General features: G+C 47.7%; 1 protein-coding gene across 1 annotated transcript in view; it reads left to right on the top strand.

The window, feature by feature from the left end:
• PLXNA2 (plexin A2) overlaps positions 1–17,479 on the top strand; it is a 334,324-nt gene that overhangs the window by 307,769 nt on the left and 9,076 nt on the right. Inside the window, 6 exon segments of the mRNA XM_030561685.1 lie at positions 848–994; positions 1,699–1,858; positions 2,569–2,672; positions 9,046–9,145; positions 14,725–14,915; positions 15,549–15,718. Coding sequence (XP_030417545.1) covers positions 848–994; positions 1,699–1,858; positions 2,569–2,672; positions 9,046–9,145; positions 14,725–14,915; positions 15,549–15,718 — 872 coding nt within the window.

Here is a 17,479-nt window from a genome sequence, read left to right as displayed (position 1 = left end):
CTCCTTGTCTCCATTCAGCAGAAGGAACAAAGTATCATCCCCATCCAGCAGTGAGCCTTGATGGGCTGCATGTGTAGGACACACAGGAGGCTTTCACGCCTCAGAAAAAGACCTGCCTGCATCATCTAGTCCATGCCCCACCCAGGAAAGTGTAGTTCCCTACAGTTAACTCTTGACTGCTTTTTTTCAGTATAATGTAAAATAACCCAGGTAATGGAGCTTCTACCACTTCCCTGGAGCACTGTGCGCATTGGATCTCTCTGATGGGAAATGTGCCCACCTTACTGTTCAGTGTAACTTTCCTTGCTCAGTGTAATCCCATTTCACCTCGCTGTACCCCTTGGGGTACCCCAAACAACTCCTCTCCCTACATAATTCAGGACTGTGAAAAATTTTACACCCTGAGCACCATAGTTAGGTCGACCTAACCCCCCAGTGTAGAGGCAGTTAGGTTGACAGAAGACATCTGCTGTCTTGGGAGAGGTGGATTAGCTACATCGACGGAAAAACCCCTTCCATCGACGTAGGGAGAGTCTGCACAATGGCGCTACAGTGGCATAGTTGCAGCACTATAGCTTTGCCTCTATAGCAGCTATAATGTAGACATACTCTCAGATTCCTTCTCTCCATCAGTGGGGAAGCAAGCCAAGGATGATACCCACATTGAGCAATGGGCCCTTGGCATTGGCTTTCCTCTCCAAGTGCTGCTTTGGCCCACAGACCTGCAGACACTTACTTTGGTTGTTAAGATTAAGTCAGTGGGACTGTGCACCTGCTTAAAGATATGGTCCTGCCAAAGAGGCACCTTCACCTAGATTTTGGTTTTGCTGTGTGTCTTGTCAAACAGGAGTGTGCTGGGGAGCCACTCTTCATGCTGTACTGTGCCATCAAGCAGCAGATGGAGAAGGGCCCTATCGATGCCATCACAGGGGAAGCACGCTATTCTCTGAGTGAGGACAAGCTGATCCGGCAACAAATTGAGTACAAAACATTGGTGAGTTGGCTGTCCATGGGACCTGGCTTTGAACCGTACGCGTCATCTCCAGCTGTAAGTGACCAACTATAAGTGAAGAGAAGCCATACAGGAATGGCAGGATATATGCAGCTCTGATGCCCCAGGATAGAACGAGCTGCTTCGTGTCAGAATTGGTCCTTCATTGAAAGCACAAGCAGGAAATACACAATTTTATGGCCCAAATTCTCAGCCGGCTCAGTCCATACTCCAACATTATGGCCCACAAGTGTTGCATGTGCAATAATCTGTAGGATGTAAGTGCATGTAATATTATGGGCCCAATTTTCAAAACCTCAGGGTGCCAGGGCCATGTGCAAATTAAGTATGTACCTAACTTGCTTGTGCAGATTGTGTGCGAACAGCCCTGGCTGCTAAAGTTTGGAAAATCAGAGCTTACATGTGGAATCACAGACCCTTGTCATCCTTTTTTATATATCTATAGCTCTCCATGCCTTTGCCCTCCTCAAAACATAACTCCAATGGAAACCCTGAAGCTCTTAGTTTAATGAGTTTCCCAAGGAGACTCTAGATACAACAGCTGTGATATGAATGTAGACTGTGTGGCTTTTCAGGGGAATTCAGTGTTAAGTATGTCTGTCCCACAATGAACGTTGTCACTGTTATACTGGATGTTTCTCTGAAGTCCTCTTGAGAGCTGTTTGGGATGACTTCTCCCTCTCTAGATCCTGAACTGTGTGAACCCCGATAATGAGAACAGCCCAGAGATCCCCGTGAAGGTGCTGAACTGTGACACCATCACTCAGGTCAAAGAGAAGATTCTGGATGCGGTGTACAAAAATGTCCCCTATTCCCAAAGGCCAAGGGCTGTCGACATGGACTTGGGTAAGAACATCCCTGCCCTGTGAGAAGTGTGGCGGGAGGGGCTGGGGAGAGGGGAGTTAGAGAGGTAGCCAGTATTGGGGTAGTTCTTAGAGAGATTTGTAATGTTCAGGAAGCTGATCGCATTGGCTAGAGCCAGAATGGCTAGCTCTGTGCACACTTGCTTTATTCTTACCTCCCCCACCTCCCCCCCAAACACACATGACACCCCTCACCCAGTGGAGATGCTGTTTCTGCAGGACACAACACTAGGTCAAACTCCTTACCTGTCTTAGCCATTGCATACTGCAGACCCTGTTAACGTCCCCCAGAAAACTGTCTTAGTGGAGCGATTGTCCAGTGAGCAAGTGACTGACACCTCAGACCACCATTAGCTTTTTACACAATGCACCTCCAAGACCCTATATTTACAGTAGTGTTGTGGGGGGGGACCCTTAGTTCAGATAAACACCCTAAAATATAATTACATTCCCCCACTCTCGGGAAAATTCTGCTCTCAGCTGGAAGGAAGCAACCCTCATTGACTTCCTTAGGGCTGCACAGGAACAATCAAGAGCAGAAGTCAGCCCTTTCGCTGAACACCCCTTCCTGGGAGCTTGGCCTCTTAGAGACTCATCTCTCCTACAATGTCACATGAAACTGATGTGGACAGAAGAGACAGGTGGCTTTTCATCCCTGACCATCATGTCTGTTCGTTCTTCCCGTCCCTGCAGAGTGGCGGCAAGGCCGGATAGCTCGTGTGGTCCTGCAAGATGAAGACATCACCACCAAGATTGAGGGCGACTGGAAGCGGTTAAACACCCTGATGCATTATCAGGTAAGAAACCATCCCTGACGCAGAGCTCGCAGAAAGCAGCCAAGCGGAAGGGAAAGAAACGCAGAAATTTAATTCCTTGATGTCTCGTCTAACAAGACAGACAGGGAGGTCACGTTCTTACGATAAACCAGAATGGTTCAGTGTGCTCGTGCATTATACGAGAAAGCAGCCTTGACACACATCTTACAGAAACTAGCAGAGTTGAAAATTGACTAAATTAAAAATGCCAGCCTCTCTCACCAGATAGACTGGGTATGCAGAGAGAGGACTGTGGTGTCACGGTTAAAGATGTGGGGGGCTGCAGAGGGCTATCATGTCACAGACCCAGGCCTGGAAATGGAAGCCTAAGTGAGAGAAAGGGGAGGGCAGTATAGGGAGGGAGAGGGGTTTCCGTCTCTGAAGTGTCATCTATAGGCCACCAGGCACTATGGGGGCAGACTAGCTGCCTGATCCAGCGAGGCAGGGCACCAAGCTACATGGACAACTAGTCTCTTCCAGGTTTCAGAGTAGCTGCCATGTTAGTCTGTACCCGCAAAAAGAACAGGAGTACTTGTGGCACCTTGGTGTCTTCCAGTTTCTCACTCTCAATCTTCCTACATGTTGATTCTCAGTTCTCATTCAGGGGATACCAAAGGCACCTAGTTTTTAGGAACAAGGGGGCACCGCCTTGACCCTGTGTCCTGTGCAGCAATCGCATAGCTTTAGCATTAAAGGCAGGCACAGAGGAGTGTGCCATCAGTCAAGGGAATGTAGCCCCAAGCACAGTAAACGTAAACCTCAACATCGGGAAATGTTTCTTAGTAGAGAAGCAGTGAAATTTGTTAAGCTCTGGAATGAGTCTCCCAAGAAAAGCATCAGGAGTCCCATCGCTGGAGAAATTTGAAACTAAACAGGTCAGAATGCTAGAGGAGATGCTGCATCTTACAGTGACCAGGATGGACCAGATGACCTTCAAGCTTCTTTCTGTCTCTCACTGCTGTTATGCTCATGACACCAGCCAAGCATAGCCTGCCTTGGGTGAGAGTTGAGCAGCTAGAAAGTGTTAACTATGATACGTCAGAGAGAGAGAGAGAGAAAGGTACGTACTCAGCCAGGTCCGTCTGTCTACCACATGCTGGAATGTTCTGTTGTAGGGGAGAAGGAATGTGTTGGAGTGTAACTGTATCCAACCCCCCATGAAACTGATTTCAAGTTAGTAGAGGCATTGCTCTTGACGCCTAGTGCTTGGTACTGCACCCCTAATGGACTTTCATTCATCCCCTGTCCATAGCCTTCCTGTAGCTTCAACTTACCTCACAGTAACTCTAATTAGTCACTAATTAGAAGAAAGGAGGTTGCTGTAGTACAAGGACTCTTCTTTTTCTGAGCAGAATGGTTTCTTAAGAGAAACCGATCTTTCCATGAGGTACTAGTCAGTTGCCTTTAGAACAGAAACCTTTCCCTTTTTACTTTGCTTGTTTGTTAAAGGTGACTTATCTCATGGCTATTCAGTGGCCTCTCTTTGAAATGAGTTTCATGGGTCTTAGCTCAGTTCCTAGCAGATTGGTGTCCACATCACAGATACAAACATCACAGTTGGCTTTTAAGTTGGCAAGCAAGATTTAGGATTGGTTTGGGCCATGTATCCTGAGGTCCATGTGCTCACTTATTTTTAACACACTAGCTCAAAGTGTAGCTGCAGCAGGATGAGCTAGATGCCAGAGTATGTGCCTAGGGTCTCAGATGAGATTGTACTCGGGGTAGCTAGCTCAGCCTGCCGCCTACATCATTGCACCTATACTGCTATTTTGAACACTGTAGCTCAACCAAAGCTAGTATGAGAGTGTCTACACAAGCTGAAAATTACACCCCCAGCGCCAGTGTAGATGTGCACCAAGACAGTGTGAGTGAAAAAGAAGTGATTAATAAGAGAAGGTGGGGAGGAGCAATTTGTGATCAGCAGGCAAGTAGAGAGGGGAGAACCAGTTTGATTTAAAGAAAAAAAATCATCATAATGGGCCCACGCCACAAATGTCCGACCCGAACTTTCCCAAAGGGTTGTTCTGGCCCATTTCTAGTGAAAATAAGAGCTATCTCCACAAAGCCATCCCGTCTTTCATGAGAGACATTTGTATGGTTCTGAAATGTTCCACTTGTTCTTTTCCCTCATGCGAAAGCAGTATTATGCTGAGACCTGAAGATGTAGCGAGCTGTGTGGGGAGAAGTGCAATTGATGTCTGCAGCAGCATTTCTGCTGTGCACATCATGCTGCAAACGCGTTGCATGTTAATCTCTTTGGTGCTCTTTGGCTAGTAGACTGAGCATTTTGCCTCTGCCACTGACTCACTGTGTGGCCTTGTAATTCTGATAAGATAGTGGAGCTAACACCTCGACTCTGGCAGAAGTGCCATGGCATCTTCAGAAACTATGAGTGGTCAGAATCTTGCTTTAAATAATAATGCCTAGCTCCTGTATAGCACTTTTTATCAGTAGATCTCAAAGCATTTTACAAAGACGGTCACTGTTTTGACTCCCATTTTACAGATGGGGAAACTGAAGCAGAGCTAGGGGCAGAAACCAAGTCTCCTGAGTACCAGTCCAGTGTTCTGTATATCTACTAGGACATGCTGGAAGTGTTAGCTGAAAGACAAGCCCCTTACCTCTATACTGGGACACTGAATCAAAAGGATCAGTGAATTGCCCACAATTGACACAATTCCTGCAGCTCCTAAGTACTGTATTCTGTGGAGGTCTCCCATCCAAGAACTAATCCAGCCTTACTCCTGCTTAGCATGATCATGCTTTAAGGTGGTACAGCTGCAGGTTCTAGTTTGTTGGACAGTATCAGCAATCATTTGTTATTAGGCTGATGATTTAATTCCAAGTCTTTCTCTTAATCCCACATTTCTTCATCAGCTCTTCAAGGCAAGATTTGTTTTTTTCTGGGGTTTTTTATGATGATAACATCTCACCTATATCATCGGCTGATGGTCTTGTCTACCCAGCCTTAATCTGATTTTCACAAGCATCCCCTGTATGGAAAAATCAAATAGAATTTAATAGGAAACGATCAGCTTTCTCTAGATTATTTTTGAACTGTTATAGAATTGAGTAGAGAGCTGTATCTCTACTGCTTGAATTCTGTATTCTGGTTTAAAAATACCTGTGGAAAGGGTCTCATTCTCTGTTAAATTCTCTGGGGCTTTTAGAAGAATTTCTGTAGAATCATACTACATTTCTGTAGAACTCTATCCCTGTTAAACTCTGTAGTATATGCTCACACAGACTTACCCAAGAAAAATGAACCACTCGGAATTTAACATCAAATGATTTACAATGGCTTGCGCAGGGTTAACTTGGAGGCAGCAAACCATGAAGAGACATCACTCACTGGGAGGCTGGAAGGGCTGAGAGATTAGAAGACTATTTTAAATGAAAAATTAGCAACAGCCAGGGAACATTCATATGGAAAATGAGACTCAGACACCTATAGTGGTTTGGCTACTGAATGTCCAAAGCTGGAGTTCATTAGCTGCTCTGGTATCCTTGCCAGGCCATGTCAATAAAGAAGGTATTAGCTGGACATCTTGTCTGTTGTTCTCCCCACTCTATTGTTTATCATTATTTGTAAAGGGGTTTCACATGGCATGTTTCAAGACAGTGGAAGAACCAGAATATTTGTAAAGTTGTAAAACAAAGTCAGCCAATTTCTCGTGTATCTCCAGGGTTCTATCGGAGTGTGGTGGCAGCAGGGCAGAATGGGAAAGGAATGTATATTGCATCTGATGCTAATTTGGTGCTTTTTAGCTGACGAGTCATTCTGCCCAAACTTCAGAGAGCGAGAGTACTCCCTCTGTGTGTGTGTGGAATTTTTAATACTTCTCTCCTAGTTAACTACAGCTCTGATGAAATCGTATCCAACCACAGCAGCCTGGAAATTATTGCGTCTTTGTGTGAAAATCCAGAGCTTCCTTTGTATTCCTTGCACTGGAATGCTTAGATTTCACCTTACTGAAATTAAACCAAAGTGGCAGCTAATAACAGCCTAAGAAAATAATATCACCACTTGATTGTTCCTTCTAGTGACTTAATAAATTGGGTGAAATGAGGTGGGGGCGGGAAAAGGAGAAATAACAGAGGTGTGAAGTGTTGTACTTAGCCAAATAGAAATACTTCATTTTTGCTGTAACATGAAGCCATATTATTATTATTATTTATTATTATTAATAACTGACATTTATATAGCTTCTTTCATCCTGAAGGATCCCAAAGCACTTTAGAGATCATTATACATTAGAGATCATTTTCCTGCAACTAAGGTGGAATGTGCCAGCTATTTTGCACTGGCAGTAGTTTTTCAAACAACCTTCAGTTTGAAACTGCAGGGGCAATTTAGGGAGGTGAAATGTAATCATTCCAGTTGAAGTTTGCCTCAACACCACTGTGACTCCACCTATATTCAGGGAGGGTGCTCAGGGTTCCATAGTGACCACGTGTGGTCAGAATATTGGTTTTCTGTCTCATCAGACGGTATTGCACCTCCTTGCATCAGGGTTGTTTCTGGTATGGCAGTAACCACAGACAGGCCTCTAGTCATGGATCAGGGCTCCATTGAGCTAGCCACTGTACAATCTGCCCCGAAGAGTTTATAATCTAAGTTGTTGTCTAAGCCATGCTGCTTGTGTCTCCTCTAATGTGACAAACAGGGTTAGATTTAAAGTCTCTGGACCTTGCAAAAATAGCGAGTCTTTGGGGCCGGAGGGTTAGAATGAGGAGGAGGAGTGCATCCAAGAGAAGGCTCAAACAGAGCTGTGCAGGATCTTGCAAAGGATATGAAGTTCAGACATGTTGTATTGGGCAGCCACTGGTGAGCTTCAAAGGAGGGGATGATGGGCTGATCGAGTGACGAAGGTCATTTTAGCCGCTGTCTTTTGGACAGAATGGACAGAAGAGATAAGGGTTTCATTGAGTCCATAAGGTACGAGGAGTTGACCAGGGCCCAGGCGTGTGTTTTGGCCACAGGGACAGAATCAAAGGGTCAAATTTTCGGTATGGTGTGGAGAGTCAAGTGGCAAGATGTGATGAGAGCCTGGAAGTGTAAAGGTAGTAGGAAGTCAAAGATGAGTGTGCAAGGGATGAGGCTGACAGGGAGGGAGGTGATGTGAAGAATAGTGCAGGAAAATGAAAGTGGGAAGAGGGTTTAGGAGGAAGACTAAGCAGCTCATTTTACCCATCCAAGACGGTTTGTGAGAGCGAATCCGATATGCCGCTGTTCAGAGCAAGAGTAGCATGGAGAGAGAAGTTCCAGAGTGGTCGGTGGAGAGATGATAGATGAGTGGGTGTCACTGCATGAAAAGAGGAGGAGTCCTTAATAAGTTCTCCAGGGAAGCAGCTACTCGGACCAGTATCCAGATTTATGGAATAATACCCTGGCTAGTAAATTGAGTATTTAGAACTAGGGGACAGATAATTTGGGGTAAGGAGGGGATGTTTTCTTTCTGTAACCCATCACCCTCCTCAAGTAAATCACTGTCTGAGCCCTAGAAGGCACATCAACCTGAAGATACTGTAGGGTTCACTTTCCTATTCCCCTGCCATACTGCATCATAAGGTTTTCAGTTCAGAATTTAAAAAATGCTAAGGTCTATTCCATTGAAATTTGTATATTCGTAATTAATGAAGATAAGTTAAAAACTTCCAATGACTATTAGATTTATAGGGAGGGTAAAATTAAACACTGCCACTAAAACCTGCTATAACAGAATCTCTTTAGTGCTAATGTTCATTTATAGTTTAACTTCCCAGCGTTTAATCCTTTTTTGGTGTAACAGAGGGACCGACAATTTAAGATCCTGAAAGATGGTTTTATGACTTGTTCAGCTATAAATCAAACTTTTAAAGTTCATAAAAATTGTTAAAATAAAAAATGGTTTAATAAGAGTGTTTTATGGTCTATAACATTATTATAGCTGTTTTATTCCCTTTGCGTTACTACTTTAATTGGATTGCAACAGTTCTTCAGATTCTCCGTTTTTATTGGATAAAATGTAATCTTAAATCAAAATGACCAAAAATGTCTTCAATATGTCTTTATTTATCATCTCTTTCCTTCAGCGCCTTGAATCCAGCAGAGGACACAACAAGATAAAGCGGGGGTATCTCTCCTGTGTTAAGAAAACAGCACGCTAGTATGATTCGGGTATTTTCCCCTTGTCGTCATGAACAAGGTGTCATTTTGTTAGCTCCCTGCAAAGTCTGGATTCTAAAACTTACATCCTTCACTGTTTGCTGCTTAGCAGGCAGGGTTCTACATTCCAAAGGTGACAGCAGCAGCAGTGCCTCCTGGTGGTCTCATCTCACTCATCCGCTTTCTTCTGTCTCTTTGCCTTACCAGGTGTCAGACCGCTCTGTGGTGGCTCTCGTTCCTAAACAGACCTCCTCATATAACATCCCCGCCTCTGCCAGCATATCTCGAACCTCCATTAGTAGATACGGTAAGAAGCAGGGTTAAGTGCTGGGGATTTAAAGGCTCACAGGCAGGCAGCGACCTGACTTTTCCACTGCTAGACTCATCTTTAGACTCCAGCTAGACTGGAATCATTAGTGGAACAAGCTTTTTGGTCTCAGCTTGTAATCAATCAACAGGTGAGAGTATCCTTAACTCAGCATGTAAGATTTTAAACACATAGGAATTGGGAATGTTATTTGCATAGCAGTATGGGTAGGCATTTTACAGACCATGCCCTAAAGAGTTTACAGTCTGAATAATTGAGTCTGTTGGATGCCAAGTGCAGATTTATAGCTTCGTATACACAGTAGTAATAATACACCTTCATAAAGGATGGTGGAGAAGTCCCTGGCGCATGGGTTTTTTTCAGCTCTTTCATTCTATGGACTGTTTAGTCAAAGAGAGCTCTCCTGACAGACCCACCTCCTTTCCCAGTTTCCTGGCTCTCAAAATCTTTATTCTGAGTACCATCACAGAGGAGTTATGCAGAGCAATCTGAATGGTGTGAGACCCGTCAGCTAGCAGAACAGTATTGTGGCTCTGTGCACTATAGCAAGGTTGTTTGCCACCTATAAAAATCAATGCAAATAAGAGTTCTTAGTTCCCTTTGTTCTTCAGGTGAAGTGGGGAGGGGACCCAGATTGGGGAAGTAATGCCAGTGCTTGTTCATCGGCATCAGGTGCAAGAGCATTTGTGAACTGCAAGTGTGCATGATCTTTGCTAACGTTAATATTAATAATTCTAATTGTGCAGACAAAATGCAAATGAGGATGCAGATTTACTTTCCATATTATGCATCAGTACAGAGCCATGTTTAAAAATAGAATTACTAGATGCTTCCCAGCCTTCCCCCCTCCTTTTCTCCCCCGTGCCTTAATTAAATTGGCTGGAATATTCATATTTGTCTGCGTATTAATCAGGGATGAAACTTTACCAACTTTTATAATAACTGTTATATTTCCTTTGCTGATCCCCTTAATTCTTTCTGGTGCTGGGAAAGGCGAGTGGAGACTTGGGAGGATGAGCTGGCCACAGCAAAGCAAGCATTTGAGAGAGAGAGGGAGAGTGTGGTGGTTTGATAGTCTCACTAGACCGTTCTGCCACAAGCTGAATGGATAGTGGGTGGGTGGAGCCAGGATAATACATTTCCTTGGGGAACTGAAGCACCTCCTGTCACTAAGCAGTGAGTGGGGTGATTAAGGAAGCACCTTACCCATGCTCCAAAGAGGAGTCTATTCCAGCTCCCCAGGAAAGGTTGGGTGTTGAGCAAGGGGGTGAAAGTAAGGGGTGTGATCAAGAATCCTGCAGGGAAGCAGTGGCAGTGGCCACTGTTGGAAGACAGGATACTGGGCTAGACGGACCTTTGGTTTGATCCAGTATGGTCATTCTTACATTCCTCCCCTCCCCTGACCGTGCCTGCACAGGGGCCAAAAGGATACAAGCACACACTGCAGATACAACCTATCCAATGATAGGTTGTCTGCTGTTTAATTCAGTCACCTCTTAATTTGATTGTTTATTACACTTGAACCACATCACTTGTTTTAAAAAATAACGCAGCTTCTGCCCTGTTTGGATTGGGCCAGGCAGCTGCAATCAGACTTGCAGAGAGCTGACATTAAGGCCCTGATCCTCCAAACACTCATGCACGTGCTTAACATTAAGCATGTGAGTAATGGCTGTGCTTTGAATGGGACTGCGTGTGAGTAAATCAGTTTAACCAGTTAGGAAGAGTCCCAGGGCTTGTCTACATCAGAAAGTTGCAGCGCTGGTGAGGGAGTTACAGCGCTGCAACTTTGAAGGTGTACACATCTGCAGGGCATCACCAGCGCTGCAACTCCCTGTTTGCAGCGCTGGCCGTACTCCCGTTTTGTCTCGGGTGTAGAGGATCCAGCGCTGGTGATCCAGCGCTGGTAATCCAATGTAAACACTTACCAGCGCTTTTCTTGACCTCCGTGGAAGGAGGAAGCCTCTGGTAATCAAGCTGATCTCCTTTCCCGGTTTGCTCTCTCGTTCCCGGAACCCCGAGCAAGCAGGTAAGGAGAACCGCTTGCTCGGCGGTTCGGGGAACGAGAGAGCAAACCGGGAAAGGAGACCAGCTTTGCCGCGGTTTGCTCTCGCGTTCCCGGAGCCACCCTGCAAACCGCAGGGAAGGAGACCTGCTTGCTCGGGGTTCCGGGAACGAGAGAGCAAACCGCGGCGAAGCTGGTCTCCTTTGCCGGTTTGCTCTCTCGTTCCCCGAACCGCCGAGCAAGCGGTTCTCCTTACCTGCTTGCTCGGGGTTCCGGGAACGAGAGAGCAAACCGGGAAAGGAGACCAGCTTTGCTGCGGTTTGCTCTCTCGTTCCCGGAGCCACCCTGCAAACCGCAGGGAAGGAGAACCGCTTGCTCGGCGGTTCGGGGAACGAGAGAGCAAACCGGGAAAGGAGACCAGCTTCGCCGCGGTTTGCTCTCCCGTTCCCCGAGCAAGCAGGTCTCCTTCCCTGCGGTTTGCAGGGGGTTCGGGAACGCGAGAGCAAACCGCGGCGAAGCGGGTCTCCTTTCCCGGTTTGCTCTCTAGTTCCCGGAGCCCCGAGCAAGCAGGTCTCCTTCCCTGCGGTTTGCTGGGTGGCTCCGGGAACGCGAGAGCAAACCGGGAAAGGAGACCAGCTTCGCCGCGGTTTGCTCTCCCGTTCCCCGAGCAAGCAGGTCTCCTTCCCTGCGGTTTGCAGGGGGTTCGGGAACGCGAGAGCAAACCGCGGTGAAGCGGGTCTCCTTTCCCGGTTTGCTCTCTAGTTCCCGGAGCCCCGAGCAAGCAGGTCTCCTTCCCTGCGGTTTGCTGGGTGGCTCCGGGAACGCGAGAGCAAACCGGGAAAGGAGACCAGCTTCGCCGCGGTTTGCTCTCCCGTTCCCCGAGCAAGCAGGTCTCCTTCCCTGCGGTTTGCAGGGGGTTCGGGAACGCGAGAGCAAACCGCGGCGAAGCGGGTCTCCTTTCCCGGTTTGCTCTCTCGTTCACGGAACCCCGAGCAAGCAGGTCTCCTTCCCTGCGGTTTGCTGGGTGGCTCCGGGAACGCGAGAGCAAACCGCGGCGAAGCTGGTCTCCTTTCCCGGTTTGCTCTCTCGTTCCCGGAACCCCGAGCAAGCTGGTCTCCTTCCCTGCGGTTTGCTGGGTGGCTCCGGGAACGCGAGAGCAAACCGGGAAAGGAGACCAGCTTCGCCGCGGTTTGCTCTCCCGTTCCCCGAGCAAGCAGGTCTCCTTCCCTGCGGTTTGCAGGGGGTTCGGGAACGCGAGAGCAAACCGCGGCGAAGCGGGTCTCCTTTCCCGGTTTGCTCTCTCGTTCCCCGAACCCCGAGCAAGCTGGTCTCCTTCCCTGCGGTTTGCAGGGGGGTTCGGGGAACGCGAGAGCAAACCGCGGCGAAGCTGGTCTCCTTTCCCGGTTTGCTCTCCCGTTCCCCGAACCCCCCCTTGAAGCCGCCCAACAGCGCTGCAGTGTGGCCACATCTAACACCACTTGCAGTGCTGGTTGCTGTAAGTGTGGCCACTCTGCAGCGCTGGCCCTATACAGCTGTACTAATACAGCTGTAACTACCAGCGCTGCAAAATTTTAGATGTAGACATGGCCCCAGAATCTGAATATGGAGCTCTGTGACAGTAACAGATGACTGTAGGGAAGAGTTGTGTGCTATCCACATGTTGTTACTGACACTCCCCAAGTGCTCCCTTGTGTTCTTCAGTCTCTGGCCTTGTCTACACCACAAAGTTGCAGCGCTGGTGAGGGAGTTATAGCGCTGCAACTTAGGAGGTGTACACATCTGCAGGGCATCACCAGCGCTGCAACTCCCTGTTTGCAGCGCTGGCCGTACACCCGTTGAAACTCGGGTGTAGAGGATCCAGCGCTGGTGATCCAGCGCTGGTCATCAGGTGTAAACACTCACCAGCGTTTTTCTTGACCTCCGTGGAATAAACAGGTATCCCAGCAAACCAGAGGAAGCCTCTCTGGTAATCAAGCAGGTCTCCTTCCCCGCGGTTTGCAGGGGGGTTCGGGGAACGCGAGAGCAAACCGCGGGGAAGCAGGTCTCCTTCCCCGCGGTTTACTCTCGCGTTCCCCTAACCCCCGTGCAAGCAGGTCTCCTTCCCAGCGGTTTGCTCCGGTGTTCCCCGAACCCCCCTGCAAGCAGGTCTCCTTCCCAGCAGTTTGCTCCGGTGTTTTTTGAACCCCCGTGCAAGCAGATCTCCTTCCCCGTGGTGTGCTGTCGCGTTCCCCGAGCCCCCGTGCAAGCAGGTCTCCTTCCCAGCGGTTTGCTCCGGTGTTTTTTGAACCCCCGTGCAAGCAGATCTCCTTCCCCACGGTGTGCTGTCGCGTTCCCCGAACTCCCCTGCAAACCGCGGGGAAGGAGATCTGCTTGCACGGGGGTTCGGGGAACACGACAGCACTCCGCGGGAAAGGAGATCTGCTTGCACGGGGGTTCAAAAAACATCGGAGCAAACCGCTGGGAAGGAGACGTGCTTGCACGGGGGTTCAAAAAACACCGGAGCAAACCGCTGGGAAGGAGACCTGCTTGCAGGGGGGTTCGGGGAACACCGGAGCAAACCGCTGGGAAGGAGACCTGCTTGCACGGGGGTTCGGGGAACGCGAGAACAAACCGCGGGGAAGGAGACCTGCTTCCCTGCGGTTTGCTCTCGCGTTCCCCTAACCCCCCTTGAAGCCGCCGAACAGCGCTGCAGTGTGGCCACATCTAACACCACTTGCAGCGCTGGTTGCTGTAAGTGTGGCCACTCTGCAGCGCTGGCCCTATACAGCTGTACTAATACAGCTGTAACAACCAGCGCTGCAAAATTGTAGATGTAGACATACCCTCTGTTTCATTTCATTTTTTCTTATTTCACACACATACATGGACCTGAGCTGGAGCAGAAGGTAGCGGGGGGGAGAGATACTGGGAGGAGAATAGAGTACATGGCGTTTAAACTATAATAAGAGAGTCTGAGCTGCTCAAGTTCACTGAAATGACAGTCACCTTGAGGAATGTGTATAAAATAAACTTGTCAGATTTTAAAGGTATGATGTCATGGAAAAAGTGTTCAAAAGTGCGCCCCTCCCCCTTACAAAGTCATCACGTGGACATAGTTACCCAGTCCCAGTGGTATCTGAGATACCACCAGGCTTCTGTGTCCTTGCCCAGAAGGCAACATCACTACTCGTGCAAGCTGCTGGTATGATGACCCAGCAAAGGTTAGTACTTATAACAAGAAAGCAAAGGTTGGGCACCCGGGGCGGAACAAATCTGATTATCATAAAGGCAGCCTTCCACCTCCCTCTCACAAACAGCCACTCTCCTACCCTTTCCCCTGGACAAGGGGCTGCTCAGCTGGAGTTAACCCCTTCCTCACTGGAGACAAAGTCCTGCCCCTCATTCTTTCCTGTGTGTCTGCTTGTGGCAAATGCTGCTTTTTTTTTAATGGTGTCTGCAATGTATTCTATTTAATTGCTCTGCAAATAATCCAGTGAGGGGGGTCTGCTAAAGAGAGGCAGAGAAGTGATAGAAGCTGCTTCCTTTGGACATCACCGGCTTCTCTTCTGTTCAGATTCAACATTCCGGTACACAGGCAGCCCAGACAGCCTCCGCTCCAGGGCACCCATGATCACCCCTGACCTAGAAAGCGGAGTGAAAGTCTGGCACCTAGTCAAAAACCATGACCATGGAGACCAGAAGGAGGGCGACCGGGGCAGTAAGATGGTGTCTGAGATCTATCTGACTAGACTGTTAGCTACAAAGGTAATCGCTATGCACCAGAGTCTGCCTGGAAAATATATAAATAGGCCTGTAAAGAGACAATGCTCAGCCCTTGTCTCGAGCCTTCAGTGTCCATTAATGAAGCCTTGCGACCTGTCTGAATTGGGCATTATTATCCTCATTTTACCCAGAGGGAGTGGGGGTGCAGAGAGGATAAGTGCTCCTGGAGTTACGGAACAATTCAGTGGCAGAGCCAGAAATAGAGCCCTGGTTTCCTGGCAATCGCTCCTAAATTTCTAGATGCTCCATCCTTTCACCAGCACTAAAAATTGGAAGGAAGCTACCATGTCTGTAAATGCTTTACCCGTCGTCTCAGCCTAGGGAATCTACAATCCTTTTGTAGTGCCCTCAGCAATGGTTATAGCACAGATTGCATTTCAGAAGCAAAAGAAAAGGTGCTTAACGGTAAGAATAAAACCAATGTGCCTCAGAAGTGCAGCCAGCCCATTCCTATAAGGTTACATATACCTTACCTATTCCTATAGGGTCTATACCTATACCTTTCTGGAGCTGTGCATAGCCCGTGTCACCATCTGGTGTCCCCTCCTGCTGTTGCTGTTTAGCCGAGTGTGCATACATGCCTCCCATCACCCCGTTGGTTGCTGCTCCCATTAGGGTACGCTGCAGAAATTCGTGGATGACTTGTTCGAGACCTTGTTCAGTACTGTGCACCGAGGCAGCGCGCTCCCACTGGCCATAAAATACATGTTCGATTTCCTGGATGAGCAAGCAGATAAGCACAGCATCCACGACACAGATGTGAGGCACACCTGGAAGAGCAATTGGTAAGAGCATGGGGAGTGGGGGTGGACCCCACTGTTGAGCAATTATCCACAGCCTGGAAAAGAATGGAAACGCGGGGATGGAGCTGGGAGCGGGAGGAGGAGGGACATCGTCTGTGTAATTGGAGGCAGCTCGAAGTGCACATGTGCCTCACAGAATAAACCTTCTGTTGCCACACCTCCTTTCTTTCATTGTTAAGAAAGATGCCAGCATACGCACATTTGTGCAAAACCCTGCCCCTGTCCTTCTGCCTGGGAGTCACAAACCTGATTCTTTTCATTTTCAGGGAACTTTTGCACTTTTTGCGCTTGGGGGTGATTGTCACATTCTGGCTGCCCTCAGATATAATGGAAGGAGGCACCCCTGATACAAAGCTTTGCTAATACTCTTCAATCCAAACCTCCGGTACCTGTGCCATCCCAATTATGGGACCTCCTTGCTGCTGTGACAATGTATTTCAATTCTGACCTGTCGTGGTTCAAATCAGGAACCACCAGCACATAGACAGCTCTGCCAGTGCATCTCAGTCCTGGCCTGTACACCAGCTCCTGCTGTTGAACTCCAGCCTCAGAGAAGCTACAGGTTATTGACAGTGCCACAAAAGGGCTAAATTAGCACTGAAAATTAAGCAAAGTGTTCCCTGCCTTTTCATTTACAACTTTAATCTGTTAAAATCTGGTTATTTTTCTAAGTATGAAGCATCCAGGAAACTGCAAACTGCCTGTTAAATTATTTAGTGGTTATTATAGGATAAACTAATTCCACTCCTACAAACCTGTTTCACCTCACCACTCAGACAGATGTGGTTTTGAGTGTAAATTCCAGACCCCTCCTTTCATTCCAGGGGTAGGAATTATTTATTGTTGTTTGTACTCCAGTAGTTCCCAGAGGCCTCTGTACACACAATAAAATCTAGCTCCTGCCCCAAAGAGCTTACAGTCTATACAGACAAAGGAACTGTGGCAAAGCTGGGAATTGAACATGGTGTCTTGCATCGCAGTCCAGTTCTTTAGCCCCAAGACCGCCCCTGCTCTCCAATAATGAGAAGAGATTTTGGAAATGGCTAGGTTGTATACAGGCAGGTAGTTAACAGCCATACCTTACATGTATGATACTATCAAAAGGGAAATGCCTGCTGATGCTCAGATGTGACAGTTCAGTTAGCAGCTGCTCCTTCCCAAATGCTTCCAGAGCCGTGCTCCAGGGAGCAAGGGAGAAGGGAAGAGAGAGCAGATGAGTGGAGCTCACACTTAAACTGTGTGCAATTGACACAAACTGCAGCTTGGACTCAATGTTCTCAGAACAATTGGAGCTATTACATCTTTGCCTTTGCTGTTATTTTAGGATTAAAAGCTCCGTGGGTTAGAAATTTACCTCTGGGGTGGGGGGTGGAGAATCCATAACAAATGGTAGCCCCCTGAAGATTTTTTATTTTTTTTCCACCAGTCCCTCGTGGTTTAAAAAGCCTCTAATCGTCATGTCTGCAAAAGCTGGATTCCCCGCTAAGGCCGTAGGAAGCTAAAAACAATTTGTTGAAAGCTTTAGAAGAAGGAGCTATTAGGATAAAATGTTTGAATCCTGAATAAAATGACACTTCTTAAAGCTATAAAGGGAAACGGTGTCGAACAACAAAGATTTTTCTACCACAGCCATCAAACCACATGGGTTCCGGCTGCTGATGGGGACCTAGCCATTGTACAGCTTTGCACATGGGAACAAAGGAGGAGTCAGAGCAGAGGTGTAAATTCTAGTTTTCAAACTAA

The sequence above is a fragment of the Gopherus evgoodei genome, chromosome 4 (genome assembly GCF_007399415.2).
Source record: "Gopherus evgoodei ecotype Sinaloan lineage chromosome 4, rGopEvg1_v1.p, whole genome shotgun sequence".
Classification (NCBI taxonomy): Eukaryota; Metazoa; Chordata; order Testudines; family Testudinidae; genus Gopherus; species Gopherus evgoodei.
Note: the sequence above shows the minus strand (reverse complement) of the source record. Positions and strands in the feature narration are given on the sequence as shown.